Source organism: Sycon ciliatum, chromosome 1 (assembly GCF_964019385.1).
Source record: "Sycon ciliatum chromosome 1, ocSycCili1.1, whole genome shotgun sequence".
NCBI lineage: Eukaryota > Metazoa > Porifera > Calcarea > Leucosolenida > Sycettidae > Sycon > Sycon ciliatum.
Genome location: NC_088643.1, coordinates 7,635,710 through 7,653,598, shown reverse-complemented (window position 1 = coordinate 7,653,598; position 17,889 = coordinate 7,635,710). Strand labels below are relative to the sequence as shown.

General features: G+C 47.4%; 3 protein-coding genes across 3 annotated transcripts; all 3 read right to left on the bottom strand.

Moving 5' to 3' along the window:
- Positions 1-8,672: 8,672 nt before the first annotated feature.
- LOC135807199 (serine/threonine-protein kinase rio1-like) lies at positions 8,673-9,532 on the bottom strand. Its single transcript, XM_065321229.1, is given in 2 exon segments — positions 8,673-9,238; positions 9,241-9,532. Coding segments are annotated over 2 exon segments (858 nt in total).
- Positions 9,533-12,604: 3,072 nt separating this feature from the next.
- On the bottom strand, positions 12,605-13,464 carry LOC135807083 (serine/threonine-protein kinase rio1-like). The gene is given in 2 exon segments (XM_065321166.1): positions 12,605-13,170; positions 13,173-13,464. Coding segments are annotated over 2 exon segments (858 nt in total).
- A 3,340-nt stretch (positions 13,465-16,804) lies between these two features.
- LOC135806971 (serine/threonine-protein kinase rio1-like) lies at positions 16,805-17,487 on the bottom strand. The gene is given in 2 exon segments (XM_065321108.1): positions 16,805-17,376; positions 17,379-17,487. Coding segments are annotated over 2 exon segments (681 nt in total).
- Between the last annotated feature and the right edge of the window lie 402 nt (positions 17,488-17,889).

Sequence of the window (17,889 nt, the reverse complement as noted above, 5' to 3'; positions counted from 1 at the left end):
TCCACACTTCCCGGAAGACCGCGTCCTGACCTAAGCAAAGGAAACGTTGAAATCATATGGCTTGAAGTCAAGAGCAAGTCCGGACCTCACCTAGTTGCATGCGTCTATCGACCGCCAAATGAGCCAGTCGCCTACTGGACTCGGATAGAGCAAGAGCTTGAGCGGGCATCCCAAGTGACACCGTCGATGACCCTACTCGGTGACTTCAACGCTAATGTATGCCAAGGTAGAGGAAACGTTGAAATCATATGGCTTGAAGTCAAGAGCAAGTCCGGACCTCACCTAGTTGCATGCGTCTATCGACCGCCAAATGAGCCAGTCGCCTACTGGACTCGGATAGAGCAAGAGCTTGAGCGGGCATCCCAAGTGACACCGTCGATGACCCTACTCGGTGACTTCAACGCTAATGTATGCCAAGGTAGTCATCAGGTGCGCCACTTGCTTGATCTCTGCGACGTATATGGCCTGAAAAATCACGTTATCTCCCCAACACGTGTCACACCAGAGCATCCCCATGGAACTGTGATCGACCTTGTTCTTTCAGATCCCACCAACGTCTCCGCTTGCAGTGTTATTCCCTGTGACATCAGCGACCATTTCCTGGTGAGAGCGCATCTCCATCTCCTCACTGCGCAAACTACTAGTCGTGCACCTCGCATCACTCGCCATCTACACCGGATGGACTTCGAGTCTTTTCGGCGTGACCTCATTGCAGCCAACTTGTATGCATTTGCACCTGGATCCGACGTGCACCAAATGTGGCACCAGTGGCATGGAGGGTTCATGGACGTGCTGGACAGGCATGCTCCGCAGATTCTTACAAGTCAGGGGAAACGGCCATCAAACCCGCCCTGGTCGGATAGAGACTTGTTCCAGCTAAATCAGCGGAAAATCCGACTCCACAAGAAATGGCTCGTGAACAAAGGGGACTGGGCGGCACATCAGGACTTCAAGCGAGCCAGATCTGCATGCTCAAATGCGTACCGCAGAAAACGCAATGAGTACTTCCGCACCCAGTGCAGTGAGAATAACTCTAATCCTCGTCAAATGTGGTCGGTTATCAATCAGGTCACAGGACGAAGCCGTCAACACCAGGAGCCCGCATGCCCTATGGATGCAGTAACCACCGCGTTCCACAAGGTTATCACGGACACCAGCCGGCCGCAAAGTCTCCAGATACCAAGCGGACCACCCCCACAGCAATGTCTCATCTCCATTCCGCTGGTTACTGTCAGGGAAGTTGAGCGGTTACTACGATCAATCAACACGACCAAGGCCATAGGAAGTGACGACATACCCGGTTTTGTACTGAAACATAGCGCTGATATCCTTGCCCCTTCACTGGTCACACTGTTTAATGCGTCCCTGTCCAGCGGGGAAGTGCCAAGAGGTTTCAAGCTAGCACACGTCACACCCCTGTTCAAGGCCGGAGACCCATCCGTGCCCACAAACTACCGCCCTGTGTCGCTGTTACCCGTGATTTCTAAGCTACTCGAAAAGCTGGTGCAGAAAGCCCTGGTTGACTTCGTCGACCCAGCTCTCCCGAACACCCAGTTTGCATTCCGCCCTGGACACTCGACCGAAGATGCACTGGCACTGCTCTCGGACACCGTCCTCCAAGCAAGAGACAATGGTTCTGTTGTAGCAACATGCCTGTTAGATATGAGTAAAGCCTTCGACAAGGTGAAGCATGCCACCCTCATCCAGGACTTGTTCAGCATCGGTATCTCCGGCACAGCCCTGAAATGGTTTCGCGACTATTTGTCTGGGCGCCATCAACGCGTTCGTATGGGCTCCCGACTGGGCAGAACTGTACCGTGCACTTGTGGTGTGCCGCAGGGCTCTGTACTAGGACCCATGCTGTTCTCCATATACACTAGAGATGTCCCCTCTGAATCTGCGCCGGCATCATCACTGCAGTTTGCGGGCGACATCGCCCTGACATGTGCAAGACGGACAGCGCAAGAGGTGTCTGATGCGCTCAGCTTGGCGGTTACCTCCCTCTCAAGTTGGCTGGACGCTCGTGGTCTTGTACTAAATGCAAAGAAGAGCAATGTATTGGTTTTTACCAGCAGCAGTGGGCAGCAGCCGGACGTGGTTGTACGCTGTCGAAATGATGTCCTTCCGCACACCACCAGCGCGAAATACCTCGGCATCTTGATCGATGAACGAATGGCCTGGCAACCGCAAGTTGACCGGTGCATCTCACGCACTGCTAGGAAGATTGGTAGTCTGTGGCGGGCGCGACGCTGCCTCACTCTAGCTAGTCGAAGAAAGTACTTCCTATCTGTCATCATGCCGGATTTGATATATGGATCGTCCGCCTATGGCTCTGGCTTGACCCACAACCAGCTAAACCGCTTGCAGGTGGCCCAAAACCGCGCAGCAAGGGCGGTGTTCGGACGACCACGATTTACCAGGGCCAGTGACCTCTTGGAGAGGCTCTCTGTTTATCGCGTGGACGAGGTATATCGCCAGAAACTGCTCGTGCTGGTATGGCGGTGCGTTCATAACCGTGCCAGTCCTGCTCTGCATTCACTGTTTGTCAGCAACTGCGGAGCAACTCGCCTTCAGCGCAGTCTGGGCCTGCAACAACCAATAGCCAGAAGCCGAGCAGGCCAATGCCGACCGGCATCTCGCGGTTGCTTGTTATGGAACCATATACCTGACACGGTGCGAGCCATGGGCAACATCCCAGCATTCCGCCGAGCTGCCATTCCCTACACGTTGTAGACTGCTACACAATTGGTCACACCATGGTATTCAGTACCCACGAACTTTGCAAAGCCGCGCCGATAATATGATAATGTACCGTGGTGCATGCACCGATGGTACCACCACTTCGTAGACTGCCTCCCGTTCATTTCTGTGCTCCTGTCTTTATTCTCGTCAGCTGTGTACTTCAGCAGTTCAATTCTGTGCTCCAGTCCTCTTTATTCTCGTGAGCTGTGTACTTGTTTTGCTGTTTGTTTGGTTTATTTGAATTCGCTCAGTAACCGTGTACTTCAGCTATTCTCTCCTCCCTCTTCTGAATTTGACTCTTCGCTGGCCTTCTCTCCTCCCATCCCCTTACATTGTATTGGGCCTCCGCAGCTCCCCCCCCCCTCCCTCCACGCACACACTACATTGTCACATAGCACAACTCAACCATTCGCTACCCTGTTATTGAGCACTCCTGCTCGTTTGGTCTCCCGAATCCAAATAAAATCAATCATGCACCTCCTCAGGCAGAAACTGCATGTGCACACTACCATTGACCGAATGCATGCAGGGCACCGAGGTGCACATCAGTTTCAGATGCAAGGCCTATTCTACACTGCTAGACCAGGCCGTGAATTCAGGAAGCAACGACCATCACACGCCGGAAAAACACCCAGTCGAAACAACCATGGTTCACAAAAAAACTTTAAAAGACACAACGTCAGCGAACTAACCGCCTCTATGTGCTCCACCGAAAGGAGCCACTCAACGATTCCTTACGAGCTGCATACAAACTCTCGCGCAACCTGTACCACCGGTCATTAAGAGCCGCCAAGGACACATACTTGTCAACGCTCGGATACACAATGCTTGGCAAAGAAAGAAAGGGTGGCTATGCGCGGTGGAAACGTGTCAAAGCAATATGCAATTATAGCAATAAAAACTGCTTTATGGCAGTTTTCTAAAAAAAGTTATTGTGTTCTAGTCTATGGACCCCGTCTAAAAAGTAAGAAATTAACGAAATGTGATAGCTGAAAATTAAAATTTCACACAAAACCTCACAATAATCACAACACTTGAAATGCTGCTTTCAACACTAAACTTGTGCGGCACCAACAATCAAAGTGGCAACATGCATGCATAGGAAAGAGGATCACGAGGGGAAAAGGTCTTCTGCATGTAGCTTTTCATTCTGTGTGTGATTATTGTGAGGTTTTGTGTGAAATTTTAATTTTCAGCTATCACATTTCGTTAATTTCTTACTTTTTAGACGGGGTCCATAGACTAGAACACAATAACTTTTTTTAGAAAACTGCCATAAAGCAGTTTTTATTGCTATAATTTCTTTTGTTTTTTCTGTCACCAATCAATGGAATGCCCTATATCAATATGTAAATGATGGCCTTCACATCATATCAATACCATAATTATTATACGCATTGATATGCAAGCCTTTTCTTGCAGAAAATGGCACTAGCATAATGCATGTTCTTCTGCGGGGAAACATGTGAGCAGTGGTGGTGATACTTTTTTTATACGGAGGTCATTCTGTGCATGTTGCTGTTGCAGAATTTCATGACTCTGTCATAAAATTGTCTTGCCTTTCAGATATTTCAGATTTCTCCACCCTCAATCAGATTTATTTGAGAAATGTAGCCATGCGCCAGGTGCGCGTCGCAGATGTTTTTGTTGATTCTGTGTTTAGTCATGGGTTATCGTGATAAGGTCATCCAGCATCATATTGAAACTGAAATCGTAATCCTGTTGATGTCAATACAACTTTTGGAAGTAGTTCAATGACTTCAAACTGTTAGTCCACGATTGTCTAAAACAACACAGCAAAGGAGGAACAATAAACATGTATTAAAATGTAAACGAATACATTGCTGAGTCCAAAACCTCGTTCCAACAACTACACTGATCCTGAGGAGAAAAGGGGCAAGGCTATGGTTGGAGGTACTGAGAGATAAACAAGGCACTCCACAATAATAAAATCTTACACATCTTTTGGTGAGTATGAATGAAATCCAGTCGAACCTCTTTAGGACGAACTCCAAGGGACCGATGGTATTTATTCTGTGAGCTTAACCTATTTTATAACCAGAGAATACAATTATATCTCCAATAGACATACGAATAGATTTCTTCTACAGCGAAAAATTCTAAGCCACACCGACTCATTGACTCGTCTCGTATGAAACAATTGAGTCACTAGAGAGATTCTGCAAAACGAAAATGCGTACAAACTTTCGCTCTACATCATGAAGTGCGAAACTTTGGACGCGAAACTTGCAGGGAACGCGAAATGAACTGTCGTAGGAAATTTCGTGAGATCGGGTCATGGCGTACGTGCACTTGGCCCGCGCAAACTACGAAAATGTGCAGAACGCAAAGTTCGTGCAAAAATTCGCACACACTTTCGCAAGGACTGTCGCGAAACTTCGTTCGAATTTTCGTTTTGCAGAACCTCTCTACTGAACCTTTCTTTAGCAACATGACGGCAACTGAAACAGCAACAGAGAAAGTACGATACATGTACTTCACATTCTTACAGGTACTACAAACAGATTGCAGATCGTAATTCTTGCTTTGGCGGCACGAAACTTTATTTGGGGCAGTGCAATCTCGGCGGTACTCACAAATCAAACAGCCCAGACTTGACTAAACAAATCCAATCATACAAGTACGAGATTTTCACGAGACGAGACTGCACCCATTGGCTTGTTTCGTATGAAACAAACAAGTTACTGAGGCTGCGTTCGTTTTTAGCTACCTGGTAGAGTAGAGTAGAGTCACTCTACCGATAGAGGTAGATGGTAGAGGCAAGTGTACGAACGCTGTTCTACCAGATCTAGTAGTTTACACGATGTGTACGTGAAATGTTTCTTTTTTTTATGGAGTTGTGTACAAATCCTTGATCTTGCTGGAAATCCCGTAGCTCTACCAACTTCTACCGGATTCTACCAGCTTTTTCCCGGTAGAGCCGGTAGAGGAAAGTAGAATCTACCCTTTTGAGTAGAATTTTTTTTCAAAAAACGAACACCTCTACCGAAAGAAGTAGTTTCTACCCAAACCTGTAGATCAAAAACGAACGCCCCCTGAACCTCTCCACAATAGAGATTTCCCCTGATATGCGAATTTATTTTGCAAACTCGGTCAATTGGTACTTGAACCTTTCCCTCCAGATTGGGAACTGCCAACGATAGTATGCCACTGACCAGTGCCTTACTTGTAACGTACCAATGTACAATGAATATGAGTATTTCGACAACACATCTAACATAAGCCTTACCGTCAGGAAGTTGAACTCGCGTTCTTCGCACACTGTAGACAAGGGCAAAGAGATAAAAATGGATCTAAATCCGAATAAAGTCAGCACACGTTTCCGTAAATGAAAGGTGAACATAAGCAAATGAATCGAAGGAAACCGGTCAACTTAGAGATCACCTGTCATCGAGTATTCCGTAAAAGGAGGCCTCGCAGCTCGGCAGCAGAAAAGCAAAATTTAGAAAAGAGATCCTGTCAACTTTTCCATTATTTATTGCATTCCGCCCCAAAATCAGCACACTTTTCCTGAATGAATCAAAGGCAACTGGTCAACTCACCTGTCATTGAGTAATATTCCGCGAAAGGAGGTCTCAGCAGCGCCGAAACGAAATAAGCCAGGCCATGAGACGAAATATCCGAAACAGCTCATGCAAGAAGCAGTTCCAAAGAAGGAAGTTCCTCGCGCATGCACATCCGAACACGGATCCGCGGACTGCATGCACTGAACACAATGTCTGCCGTGCACGTGCACAGCACACGGCTACCAAGCGTTGGTAGATCTAATACCGAGCACCTTACGTAGAGACTTACGTAGCCTAAGTGAAATACCGAGCACCTTACGTAGAAACTTACGTAGCATAGCGATGTCGTTTTTTCTGCCATGTGAACACAATAATAGAAAAGCTGACAGGATCGCTTTTCTAAATATTGACCAAACAAATATAAAGGCAATTCCAGACGTGCAGAACGGCAATGAAATTCACAAAACAGATCAAGCGAAGGCCGAAACGCTGTGTACCTTCTTTGCCCGCCAATGCACCACTCAGTCAACGCCGCCGAATACTGTAGCAACTAGTATAACAATCAATGAAGCCGACGTCAATGGAAACAAATTTGGATTCGGAAATATAAGCCCTATTGAAGTCTTCGATGCAGCAAGGAGGCTGCAACAACATAAATCATCATCAGACATCAACCTGACAAGTCGTATACAAAAGCAATTCGCAGACATCCTTTCCCAATCACTATCAGTGTTGTTCAACTACAGCCTTAATGATGGTGTGTTCCCGTCCTCCTGGAAATCATCCACCATAATACCGGTGTACAAGAATAGAGGTTGCACCAAAGAGCCTACCAATTACAGGCCTATATCCCTTCTCCCATGCATAGCAAAACGAATGGAAAAGATTCTCTCGGAACGTATACTTGAATACTTGATGACCCATGGTGTAATTTGAAAGGTCAATTCGCATATGTACGCAACAAGTCTGCAACGGACCAACTTATCTTGCTAACCCAATCAATGGCTGTAAATATTGATAATGGCACTAATTTTGACCTGATATCTCTAGATTTCAGGAAAGCATTCGACCGGGTCGACCACTCTATACTCCTAAAGAAATTCGGTAAGATTGCTACAGCTTCGTCAGTAAAATGGCTGAAGAGCTGCTTAGGGGATCGACAAATTGAAGTGAAGGTACATAGCACTAAATCGAAGAAGCGGAACATCAACTTCGGAGTACCTCAAGGTTCCCACCTTTCACCACTCCTATTCCTACTCTATAAATGACCTGCCCAACGCTATGCAATATTGCACACAATATCTATTTTGCAGATGATGTCACCCTCTTTCTGGCTTATAAATCTGAAGACACCCTCGCCAGTAGAGCGAACATGCAGTCTGATCTCGATGCATGTCAAACATGGGGCAGGAACAATGGAGGCGAATTCTCAGGAAGCAAGACATCCGTGATGTGCCAGAGAGCTATCAATGATACACCTACTGCAGGAATCCAATACCAAATGTACAATGAGCCATTAACGGTGGTTTCTGAACTGCAACATCTTGGCATCACCTTGACCGACAACCTTGATTTCCGCAAACATGTCGCCTCAATAACTTCGAAGTTCAGATATCGAGTGCACCTTCTGTCAATAATGTCCCAGCAACTTACGCCTGTACAAAGGGTTCGTAAGACCTGTGATCGAATATATCTGTACGGTGTGGTCGTTTGGATTCAATAAGAATCATGCTGGCTCCATCCCTTATCTCCTAAGCTCCCACCATACCATATTATGGTATTGTACTACTCCCTGGTTGACTCCGAGACCCACGGTCGGACAAGCTGCCCAGGCCTCACCACCACTTCAAAAGTAAAAAAATTGCATTTTTGCTCCAAGTCCAAAAAACACGTTTTTGAGCCACGTATTGGGCTGCACGGCGGCGGGCTTTGCCCGCCGCTGTGCAGCAGGACCTTTGCCAGCACCCTCGTGACGTTGCAGATATGTGGCTTGATTATTGTTGTTGACGTTGATTTAGTGACTTTGGCAAGTTTGAGTCGTGTCAAGAAGTCAGGTAGTGCCAGTGGCATTGTGGCAGGAGTGTTTGGTCAAAATTTCACTTAAATCCATTGAGAAACACCAAAGTTACGGTCAACTGAATGCCATATGAAATTTTTGGGTAGGCTGCTCCCTTAAATTCTAAATGCTCCCTAGAGTCACTAGCCTATCGTCGTCAAATCATCAGTCTCACTACTTTTCTCAGATATGTTTTCCATCATCGTGATTATCTTGCTGATTTCCATTTCAAGATTACGAATAGTGAGCGACGACCATATACAATCATTCTTCTAGAGGTCACGCTCCATGAAATTGTTGGGTACTTGATCCAATATTCGTGGAATGAATACTTGAAGAATTCTTCGTCAACCTGATGCTTTGCAGTCTGGCCGCCTTCTGCCCTTCTCTGCGTACTGAGTAGCTTCTTCCTCGGCCATGTCTAAATAGGCCGCCATGTTATCCTCGTTTATGGACAGGTCCGTCATGAAATTAAAAAGTTCTTTGTATGACATACAGCATACTTCCTTCTTCACAAAGAAATCTGTGACATTGACACAGTCCATGCGCAAGAACACCATAGCCTGAGATTGGTCGTGCTCCACCGACTGAGACACATCAATGATGAATAGTTGACCCTGGTGATACAGCATCTTGAACTCGCTCAAATCGGCATGGATGAGGCGACACTTATGGTACATTTCCCTCATAAGCTCGATGCATTCCTGGTAGAGCGAACTCCACCCTCTTTCTGACACATCTTTAGCGTCCTTCAGGCGCGGAGAGGGCCAGCCATTCATGCCAAGGAACTCCATGACTAGGACATGGTTCCTCACAAGAATAGGCTCAGGACAAGGAATGCCCGCCTGTCTCATTCTCAGAAGATTTCTCAGCTCCTTCTCAGCCCACATCTTCACCGTTTTGCGGGGTTGGTCTTGCAATAGCCGCGTCGAAACCTGAAGTCTCCAGTAACATATTTGGAGCGGCCCTTAAATGCCAAAATAGATGTCTTATAGACCATGATGGCCCGGTCACCATTGTCACTAGCAGAATTGTACACGTTGGCCTCTTTGCCAGTGCTAATGCAGCCATTAACCTTGGTGAAGATGCCTTTATTCTGCAGTCGATGAAGTATTCGGACAGTGCGCGGGTCCAACACCCGCTCGACTGTAGCGTGATCAGACTCGTCCTTAGTCCTCTTTCTGTAAACGGCAGTTGACACCACCATGGCCACGGTAAATACAGGACAGACAGAAGGTAGAGTGCTGTAGGCTAGTAGCAAGACTATAATTATGGCTTAGGAACTAACAGAATGTAGGGCATTGTAGGCTACTAGCGGGACGGGACGATAGCCTACAATTTCATCGTATTGTTGTACGACATGCTATACGACATCATTTTACCGTACAACATCGTACAACCCCGTATAGCGTATTATCTCTAAGCTTTTGTAGAACCCAGTTTCTGTTTTAAGGAGGTGCAGCGTGAGAAGCGCAGAATAAAAAGCCAATAGCTGAGAAGAAGTGCCTGAAGACAGTCGCGTCTCGTCGACCAGGTCGCTTAGCGTAACAGCATGCCACATAGAACCTCACTTATCGAAATTACTCACGTGGGGAATTGGCAAGAACCGGGAATATTCATGACAACTACCGGTAGTGAGATGAAGTGGACTTGGTAGAGCTGTGGGCGTGGCTTGACCGGTAGTGAGGTGAAATCGACTTGGTAGAGCGGTGGGCGTGGCTTGACTGCTCGCACATGCTCTTGGAGTGCCCTTAACTTTCTTCTCATGTTCCTTGCGCGTTAGTTCAACACCTTCTGCATCAGGCTTAGGCCCTGTTGACTGACGGTTAGCTTTGGGTCGGTCATCATCTTCGCTGTTACAGTTGCTCCCTGTCTGGCTGTCGTTGTCATTGTCATCCTCCTCAGTATCCGAGTCACCATCACCGGCAGATCTGCTGCTACCGTAACTCTCAACAGCTCTCGACAGGTCCGACTTCAAGGCAGTCACGATTTGATATGCAAACGTGTCTAGACTGTCACGGTCCGGATGATAGAGGTCACGCTCCATGTTGGGTACTTGGTCCAATGTTCGTGCAATGAATACTTGCTTGAAGACTTCTTCGTCAACCTGATCCTGTTCCCCGGCTTCTTCACTTCTCTGGGAACTTCGTAGCTTTTTCCCCGGCCTTGCCTAAAAGATAGGCCGCTCAAGCCAGTCACGGTTTGATATGCAAGCGTCAACTTGATCCTGTTCCCCGCCTTCTTCACTTCTCTGGGTACTGAGTAGCTTTTTCCTCGGCCTTTCCTAAAAAATAGGCCGCTCAAGCCTGTCACGGTTTGATATGCAAGCGTGTCTAGACTGTCACGGTCCGAATGATAGAGGTCACGCTCCATGTGGGGTACTTGATCCAATGTTCGTGCAATGAATACTTGCTTGAAGACTTCTTCGTCAACCTGATCCTGTTCCCCGGCTTCTTCACTTCTCTGGGAACTGCGTAGCTTTTTCCCCGGCCTTGCCTAAAAGATAGGCCGCTCAAGCCAGTCACGGTTTGATATGCAAGCGTTTCTATACTGTCACGGTCCGGATGATAGAGGTCACGCTCCATGTTGGGTACTTGATCCAATGTTCGTGCAATGAATACTTGAGCCAAGTTGAGGCCAGCTTCTGCAAAGCGCTTGCCAATGTCAGACAGAAACTGCTGGAACGTTTCCCAGAGGGAAATAGTCGCGCCCTTTCCGGCACTTGTGTTCGCAACCGTTTTCCCATGCGTGTAGTTGCGGTAGCACGAGTGGTGGTACAGAAACTCAGCTGCAATGTAATCCGGGCCACCTTCCTGGAACAGCAGCTGAATTCTCTGATCCTGGTACGCCACTGCTGCGACTAGGATTTTCTCCCCGGCCTCAAATGTTTGGCATTGCGTAAGCTTTTCCACTTTACCTTTGACGCGTTTGTCAGAGGATCTCTGGCAAAACAGACATAGCTGGATGTTGGTTTTGGGGAGGGCGCTTCGTGTTGAGCGCCTCTTACTGGGATTGCTGTCTGCAGCAGACTCACACCCGTCGGTATTCTGCTGAGGCTGATCATTTTCCTTTCCCTGCTTTCTTTTCTTTTCTTTTTTACTATGTTCACATTCCCAGCTCGAAAATAATAAAGAAAGACAATGATACTGAGACTAGGGCGAACGTGACAACTATTGAGCAGGGGCTGCAGCGAGACGCAGCAGTGATGGTGGGGCATTGATTGCTCTGCCGACCTGAGGTCTCGGCATCACGGCCAAAAACACGCATCAAAAACAAAAGATAGGGCTGTACGAGTCAGCAAAATGAAAAGAAAGGAAGGGTTAACACCAGCGAGTGTGCGGGAGAAACTGTGAGACTATTAACAAATAACAAGGGCTGTTACTGAGAGGAGCATCATCATGGCTGATCATGGCGAGTCGGTTGTCTGAGCCAGTTGTGGTGCATAGATAGGGATAGAGGAGAACGACGAGAGCATCATCATAGCGAGTCGACTGCCCAGAGCCAGTTTGTGCTTCGCAGATGGCGATAAACATTAGTTTTGAATGCTTGTATTCCCTTGCTGTGGGGAGGCTGGGACAGAAGAGCGGCAGGGAGGGAGTTCCAGTCACTAATACTGCAGTGTGGGAACGAGGGCTTTAATGCCAGCGGGACAGATGCAAGCAGCATTGACTTAATGCATTCAGGGCACCAAGGTGCACATCAGTTTCAGATGCATGGCCTATTCTACACTGATAGACCAGGCAATTCAATTCAGGCAGCACCGACCATCACACGCCGAAAAAACACCCATTCGAAACAACCATGGTTCACAAAAAAAACTCAAGACACAACGTCAGCGAACTAACCGCCTCTATGTGCTCCACCGAAAGGAGCCACTCAACGATTCCTTGCGAGCTGCATACAAACTCTCGCGCAACCTGTACCACCGGTCATTAAGAGCCGCCAAGGACACAATGTCATACTTGTCAACGCTCGGATACACAATGCTTGGCAAAGAAAGAAAGGGTGGCTATGCGTGGTGGAAACGTGCCAAAGCAAGGCTGCCCCCTTAAATTCTAAATGCTCCCTAGAGTCACTAGCCTATCGTCGTCAAATCATCAGTCTCACTACTTTTCTCAGATATGTTTTCCATCATCGTGATTATCTTGCTGATTTCCATTTCAAGATTACGAATAGTGAGCGACGACCAAATAAAATCATTCTTCTAGAGGTCACGCTCCATGTAATTGTTGGGTACTTGATCCAATATTCGTGGAATGAATACTTGAAGAATTCTTCGTCAACCTGATGCTTTGCAGTCTGGCCGCCTTCTGCCCTTCTCTGCGTACTGAGTAGCTTCTTCCTCGGTAATGTCTAAATAGGCCGCCATGTTATCCTCGTTTATGGACAGGTCCGTCATGAAATTAAAAAGTTCTTTGTATGACATACAGCATACTTCCTTCTTCACAAAGAAATCTGTGACATTGACACAGTCCATGCGCAAGAACACCATAGCCTGAGGATGGTCGTGCTCCACCGACTGAGACACATCAATGATGAATAGTTGACCCTGGTGATACAGCATCTTGACCTCGCTCAAATCGGCATGGATGAGGCGACACTTATGGTACATTTCCCTCATAAGCTCGATGCATTCCTGGTAGAGCGAACTCCACCCTCTTTCTGACACATCTTTAGCGTCCTTCAGGCGCGGAGAGGGCCAGCCATTCACGCCAAGGAACTCCATGACTAGGACATGGTTCCTCACAAGAATAGGCTCAGGACAAGGAATGCCCGCCTGTCTCATTCTCAGAAGATTTCTCAGCTCCTTCTCAGCCCACATCTTCACCGTTTTGCGGGGTTGGTCTTGCAATAGCCGCGTCGAAACCTGAAGTCTCCGGTAACATATTTGGAGCGGTCCTTAAATGCCAAAATAGATGTCTTATAGACCATGATGGCCCGGTCACCATTGTCACTAGCAGAATTGTACACGTTGGCCTCTTTGCCAGTGCTGATGCAGCCATTAACCTTGGCGAAGATGCCTTTATTCTGCAGTCGATGAAGTATTCGGACAGTGCGCGGGTCCAACACCCGCTCGACTGTAGCGCGGTCAGACTCGTCCTTAGTCCTCTTTCTGTAAACGGCAGTTGACACCACCATGGCCACGGTAAATACAGGACCAACAGAAGGTAGAGTGCTGTAGGCTAGTAGCAAGACAATAATGGCTTAGGAACTAACAGAACGTAGGGCATTGTAGGCTACTAGCGGGTCGGGACGATAGCCTACAATTTCATCGTATTGTTGTACGACATGCTATACGACATCATTTTACCGTACAACATCGTACAACACCGTATAGCGTATTATCTCTAAGCCCAGTCTTTTGTAGAACCCAGTTTCTGTTTTAAGGAGGTGCAACGTGAGAAGCACAGAATAAGAAGCCAATAGCTGAGAAGAAGTGCCAGAAGACAGTCGCGTCTCGTCGACCAGGTCACTTAGCGTAACAGCATGCCACATAGAACCTCACTTATCGAAATTACTCACGTGCGGAATTGGCAAGAACCGGGAATATTCATTACAACTACCGGTAGTGAGATGAAGTGGACTTGGTAGAGCGGTGGGCGTGGCTTGACTGCTCTTGTATATCTTATAAGCGCACATGCTCTTGGAGTGCCCTTAACTTTCTTCTCATGTTCCTTGCGCGTTAGTTCAACACCTTCTGCATCAGGCTTAGGCCCTGTTGACTGACGGTTAGCTTTGGGTCGGTCATCATCTTCGCTGTTAGAGTTGCTCCCTGTCTGTGGCTGTCGATGTCATTGTCATCCTCCTCACTATCCGAGTCACCATCACTGGCAGATCTGCTGCTACCGTAACTCTCAACAGCTCTCGACAGGTCCGACTTCAAGGCAGTCACGATTTGATATGCAAACGTGTCTAGACTGTCACGGTCCGGATGATAGAGGTCACGCTCCATGTTGGGTACTTGATCCAATGTTCGTGCAATGAATACTTGCTTGAAGACTTCTTCGTCAACTTGATCCTGTTCCCTCGGCTTCTTTACTTCTCTGGGAACTGCGTAGCTTTTTCCTTGGCCTTGCCTAAAAAATAGGCCGCTCAAGCCAGTCACGGTTTGATATGCAAGCGTTTCTATACTGTCACGGTCCGGATGATAGAGGTCACGCTCCATGTTGGGTACTTGATCCAATGTTCGTGCAATGAATACTTGCTTGAAGACTTCTTCGTCAACCTGATCCTGTTCCCCGGCTTCTTCACTTCTCTGGGAACTGAGTAGCTTTTTCCTCGGTCTTGCCTAAAAGATAGGCCGCTCAAGCCAGTCACGGTTTGATATGCAAGCGTTTCTATACTGTCACGGTCCGGATGATAGAGGTCACGCTCCATGTTGGGTACTTGATCCAATGTTCGTGCAATGAATACTTGAGGCCAGCCTCTGCAAAGCGCTTGCCAATGACAGACAGAACTGCTGGAACGTTTCCCGGAGGGAAATAGTCGGGCCCTTTCCGGCACTTGTGTTCGCAACCGTTTTCCCATGCGTGTAGTTGCGGTAGCACGAGTGGTGGTACAGAAACTCAGCTGCAATGCAATCCGGGCCACCTTCCTGGAACAGCAGCTGAATTCTCTGATCCTGGTACGCCACTGCTGCGACTGGGATTTTCTCCCCGGCCTCAAATGTGTGGCATTGCGTAAGCTTTTCCACTTTACCTTTGACGCGTTTGTCAGAGGATCTCTGGCAAAACAGACATAGCTGGATGTTGGTTTTGGGGAGGGCGCTTCGTGTTGAGCGCATCTTACTGGGATTGCTGTCTGCAGCAGACTGACACTCGTCGGTATTCTGCTGAGGCTGATCATTTTCCTTTCCCTGCTTTTTTTTTTCTTTTTCTTTTTTTTACTATGTTCACATTCCCAGCTCGAAAATAATAAAGAAAAACAAAGATACTGAGACTAGGGCGAACGTGACAACTATTGAGCAGGGGCTGCAGCGAGACGCAGCACTGATGGTGGGGCATTGATGGCTCTGCCGACCTGAGGTCTCGGCATCACGGCCAAAAACACGCACCAAAAACAAAAGATAGAGCTGTACGAGTCAGCAAAATGAAAAGAAAGGAAGGGTTAACACCAGCGAGTGTGCGGGAGAAACTGTGAGACTATTAACAAATTACAAGGGCTGTTACTGAGAGGAGCATCATCATGGCTGATCATGGCGAGTCGGTTCTCTGAGCCAGTTGTGGTGCATAGATAGGGATAGAGGAGAACGACGAGAGCATCATCATAGCGAGTCGACTGCCCAGAGCCAGTTTGTGCTTCGCAGATGGCGATAAACATTAGTGTTTGAATGCTTGTATTCCCTTGCTGTGGGGAGGCTGGGGCAGAAGAGCGGCGGGGAGAAATTCCAGTCACTAATACTGCAGTGTGGGAACGAGGGCTTTAATTAGGGCTCAAACGATTAGTCCGATTAACCGGTTGCAGACCGGTTACGAAGAATTAACGGTTAACCGATAAAGATAACGGTTACGCAGTAACTTTTCAGTCAATTTTCGAGTATCAGGTCGTTGCAAAGTGTGCACTTTCGCGGGCTGTCGCACGCGTACGCAATTTCTGGGCTGTCAACTCGGTCATATCTGGTCTCTTGGTGTGAGAGTATGTATGAATGAGCATGCAAGAGAATGTACAAGTGTGCGTTGTACTGAATAGGGTACATTTTTTGAATGAGTATAGTGAAATATACGGTTAAAAAAGAGTCCGCAGGATTGCCGTGGCTTAAAGGTTATAACCGGTTAACCGACCGTTAGCTTAGCAGTTAACCGTCAGAGGTAAAACCGTGACCGTTTGAGCCCTAGATTTAATGCTAGCGGGACAGATGCAAGCAGCATTGACCGAATGCATGCAGGGCACAAAGGTGCACATCAGTTTCAGATGCATGGCCTATTCTACACTGCTAGACCAGGCCGTGAATTCAGGCAGCAACGACCATCACACGCCGGAAAAACACCCAGTCGAAACAACCATGGTTCACAAAAAAACTAAAGACACAACGTCAGCGAACTAACCGCCTCTATGTGCTCCACCGAAAGGAGCCACTCAACGATTCCTTACGAGCTGCATACAAACTCTCGCGCAACCTGTACCACCGGTCATTAAGAGCCGCCAAGGACACAATGTCATACTTGTCAACGCTCGGATACACAATGCTTGGCAAAGAAAGAAAGGGTGGCTATGCGTGGTGGAAACGTGCCAAAGCAAGGCTACCCCCTTAAATTCTAAATGCTCCCTAGAGTCACTAGCCTATCGTCGTCAAATCATCAGTCTCACTACTTTTCTCAGATATGTTTTCCATCATCGTGATTATCTTGCTGATTTCCATTTCAAGATTACGAATAGTGAGCGACGACCAAATAAAATCATTCTTCTAGAGGTCACGCTCCATGTAATTGTTGGGTACTTGATCCAATATTCGTGGAATGAATACTTGAAGAATTCTTCGTCAACCTGATGCTTTGCAGTCTGGCCGCCTTCTTCCCTTCTCTGCGTACTGAGTAGCTTCTTCCTCGGCCATGTCTAAATAGGCCGCCATGTTATCCTCGTTTATGGACGGGTCCGTCATGAAATTAAAAAGTTCTTTATGTGACATAGAGCATACTTCCTTCTTCACAAAGAAATCTGTGACATTGACACAGTCCATGCGCAAGAACACCATAGCCTGAGGATGGTCGTGCTCCACCGACTGAGACACATGAATGATGAATTGACCCTGGTGATACAGCATTTTCAACTCGCTCAAATCGGCATGGATGAGGCGACACTTATGCAACATTTTCCTCATAAGCTCGATGCATTCCTGGTAGAGCGAACTCCACCCTCTTTCTGACACATCTTTAGCGTCCTTCAGGCGCGGAGAGGGCCAGCCATACACGCCAAGGAACTCCATGACTAGGACATGGTTCCTCACAAGAATAGGCTCAGGACAAGGAATGCCCGCCTGTCTCATTCTCAGAAGATTTCTCAGCTCTTTCTCAGCCCACATCTTCACCGTTTTGCGGGGTTGGTCTTGCAAAAGCCGCGTCGAAACCTGAAGTCTCCGGTAACATATTTGGAGCCGTCCTTAAATGCCAAAATAGATGTCTTATAGACCATGATGGCCCGGTCACCATTGTCACTATAGTCCATCAGCCAGTGGTGCCAAAGTGAGTCCCCCGTTGCACTTACAAATCGAACACCTGGAACTGACATCAATCGACAGCAAAAGCATCACTGAATCCGACCTGCCTACTTTCCCTGGCGAAACTCTTGCACTCCTTTTGCAGTGCGCCTTGGAAGTTCGACAAATTTCTTCTTCTTCATCAGCCATTACGAGGTTTTCCATCCGTTTTATCAGGACATCCAATGCGTCTTCAGTGAAAAACGTGGAGTTTTGTCAACGTTTGGTGTGGTTTTCCGTGGCGATCGACCTAAAATCGCGAAATAAATCGCCGTCGATTTGAGCAGAGGTGAGTTGACTTGGAGCACGTACAGATTCAAAAAATATGTGTACATGCGCACCGGGAAGAAGATGAAGATTCTCACCATTTT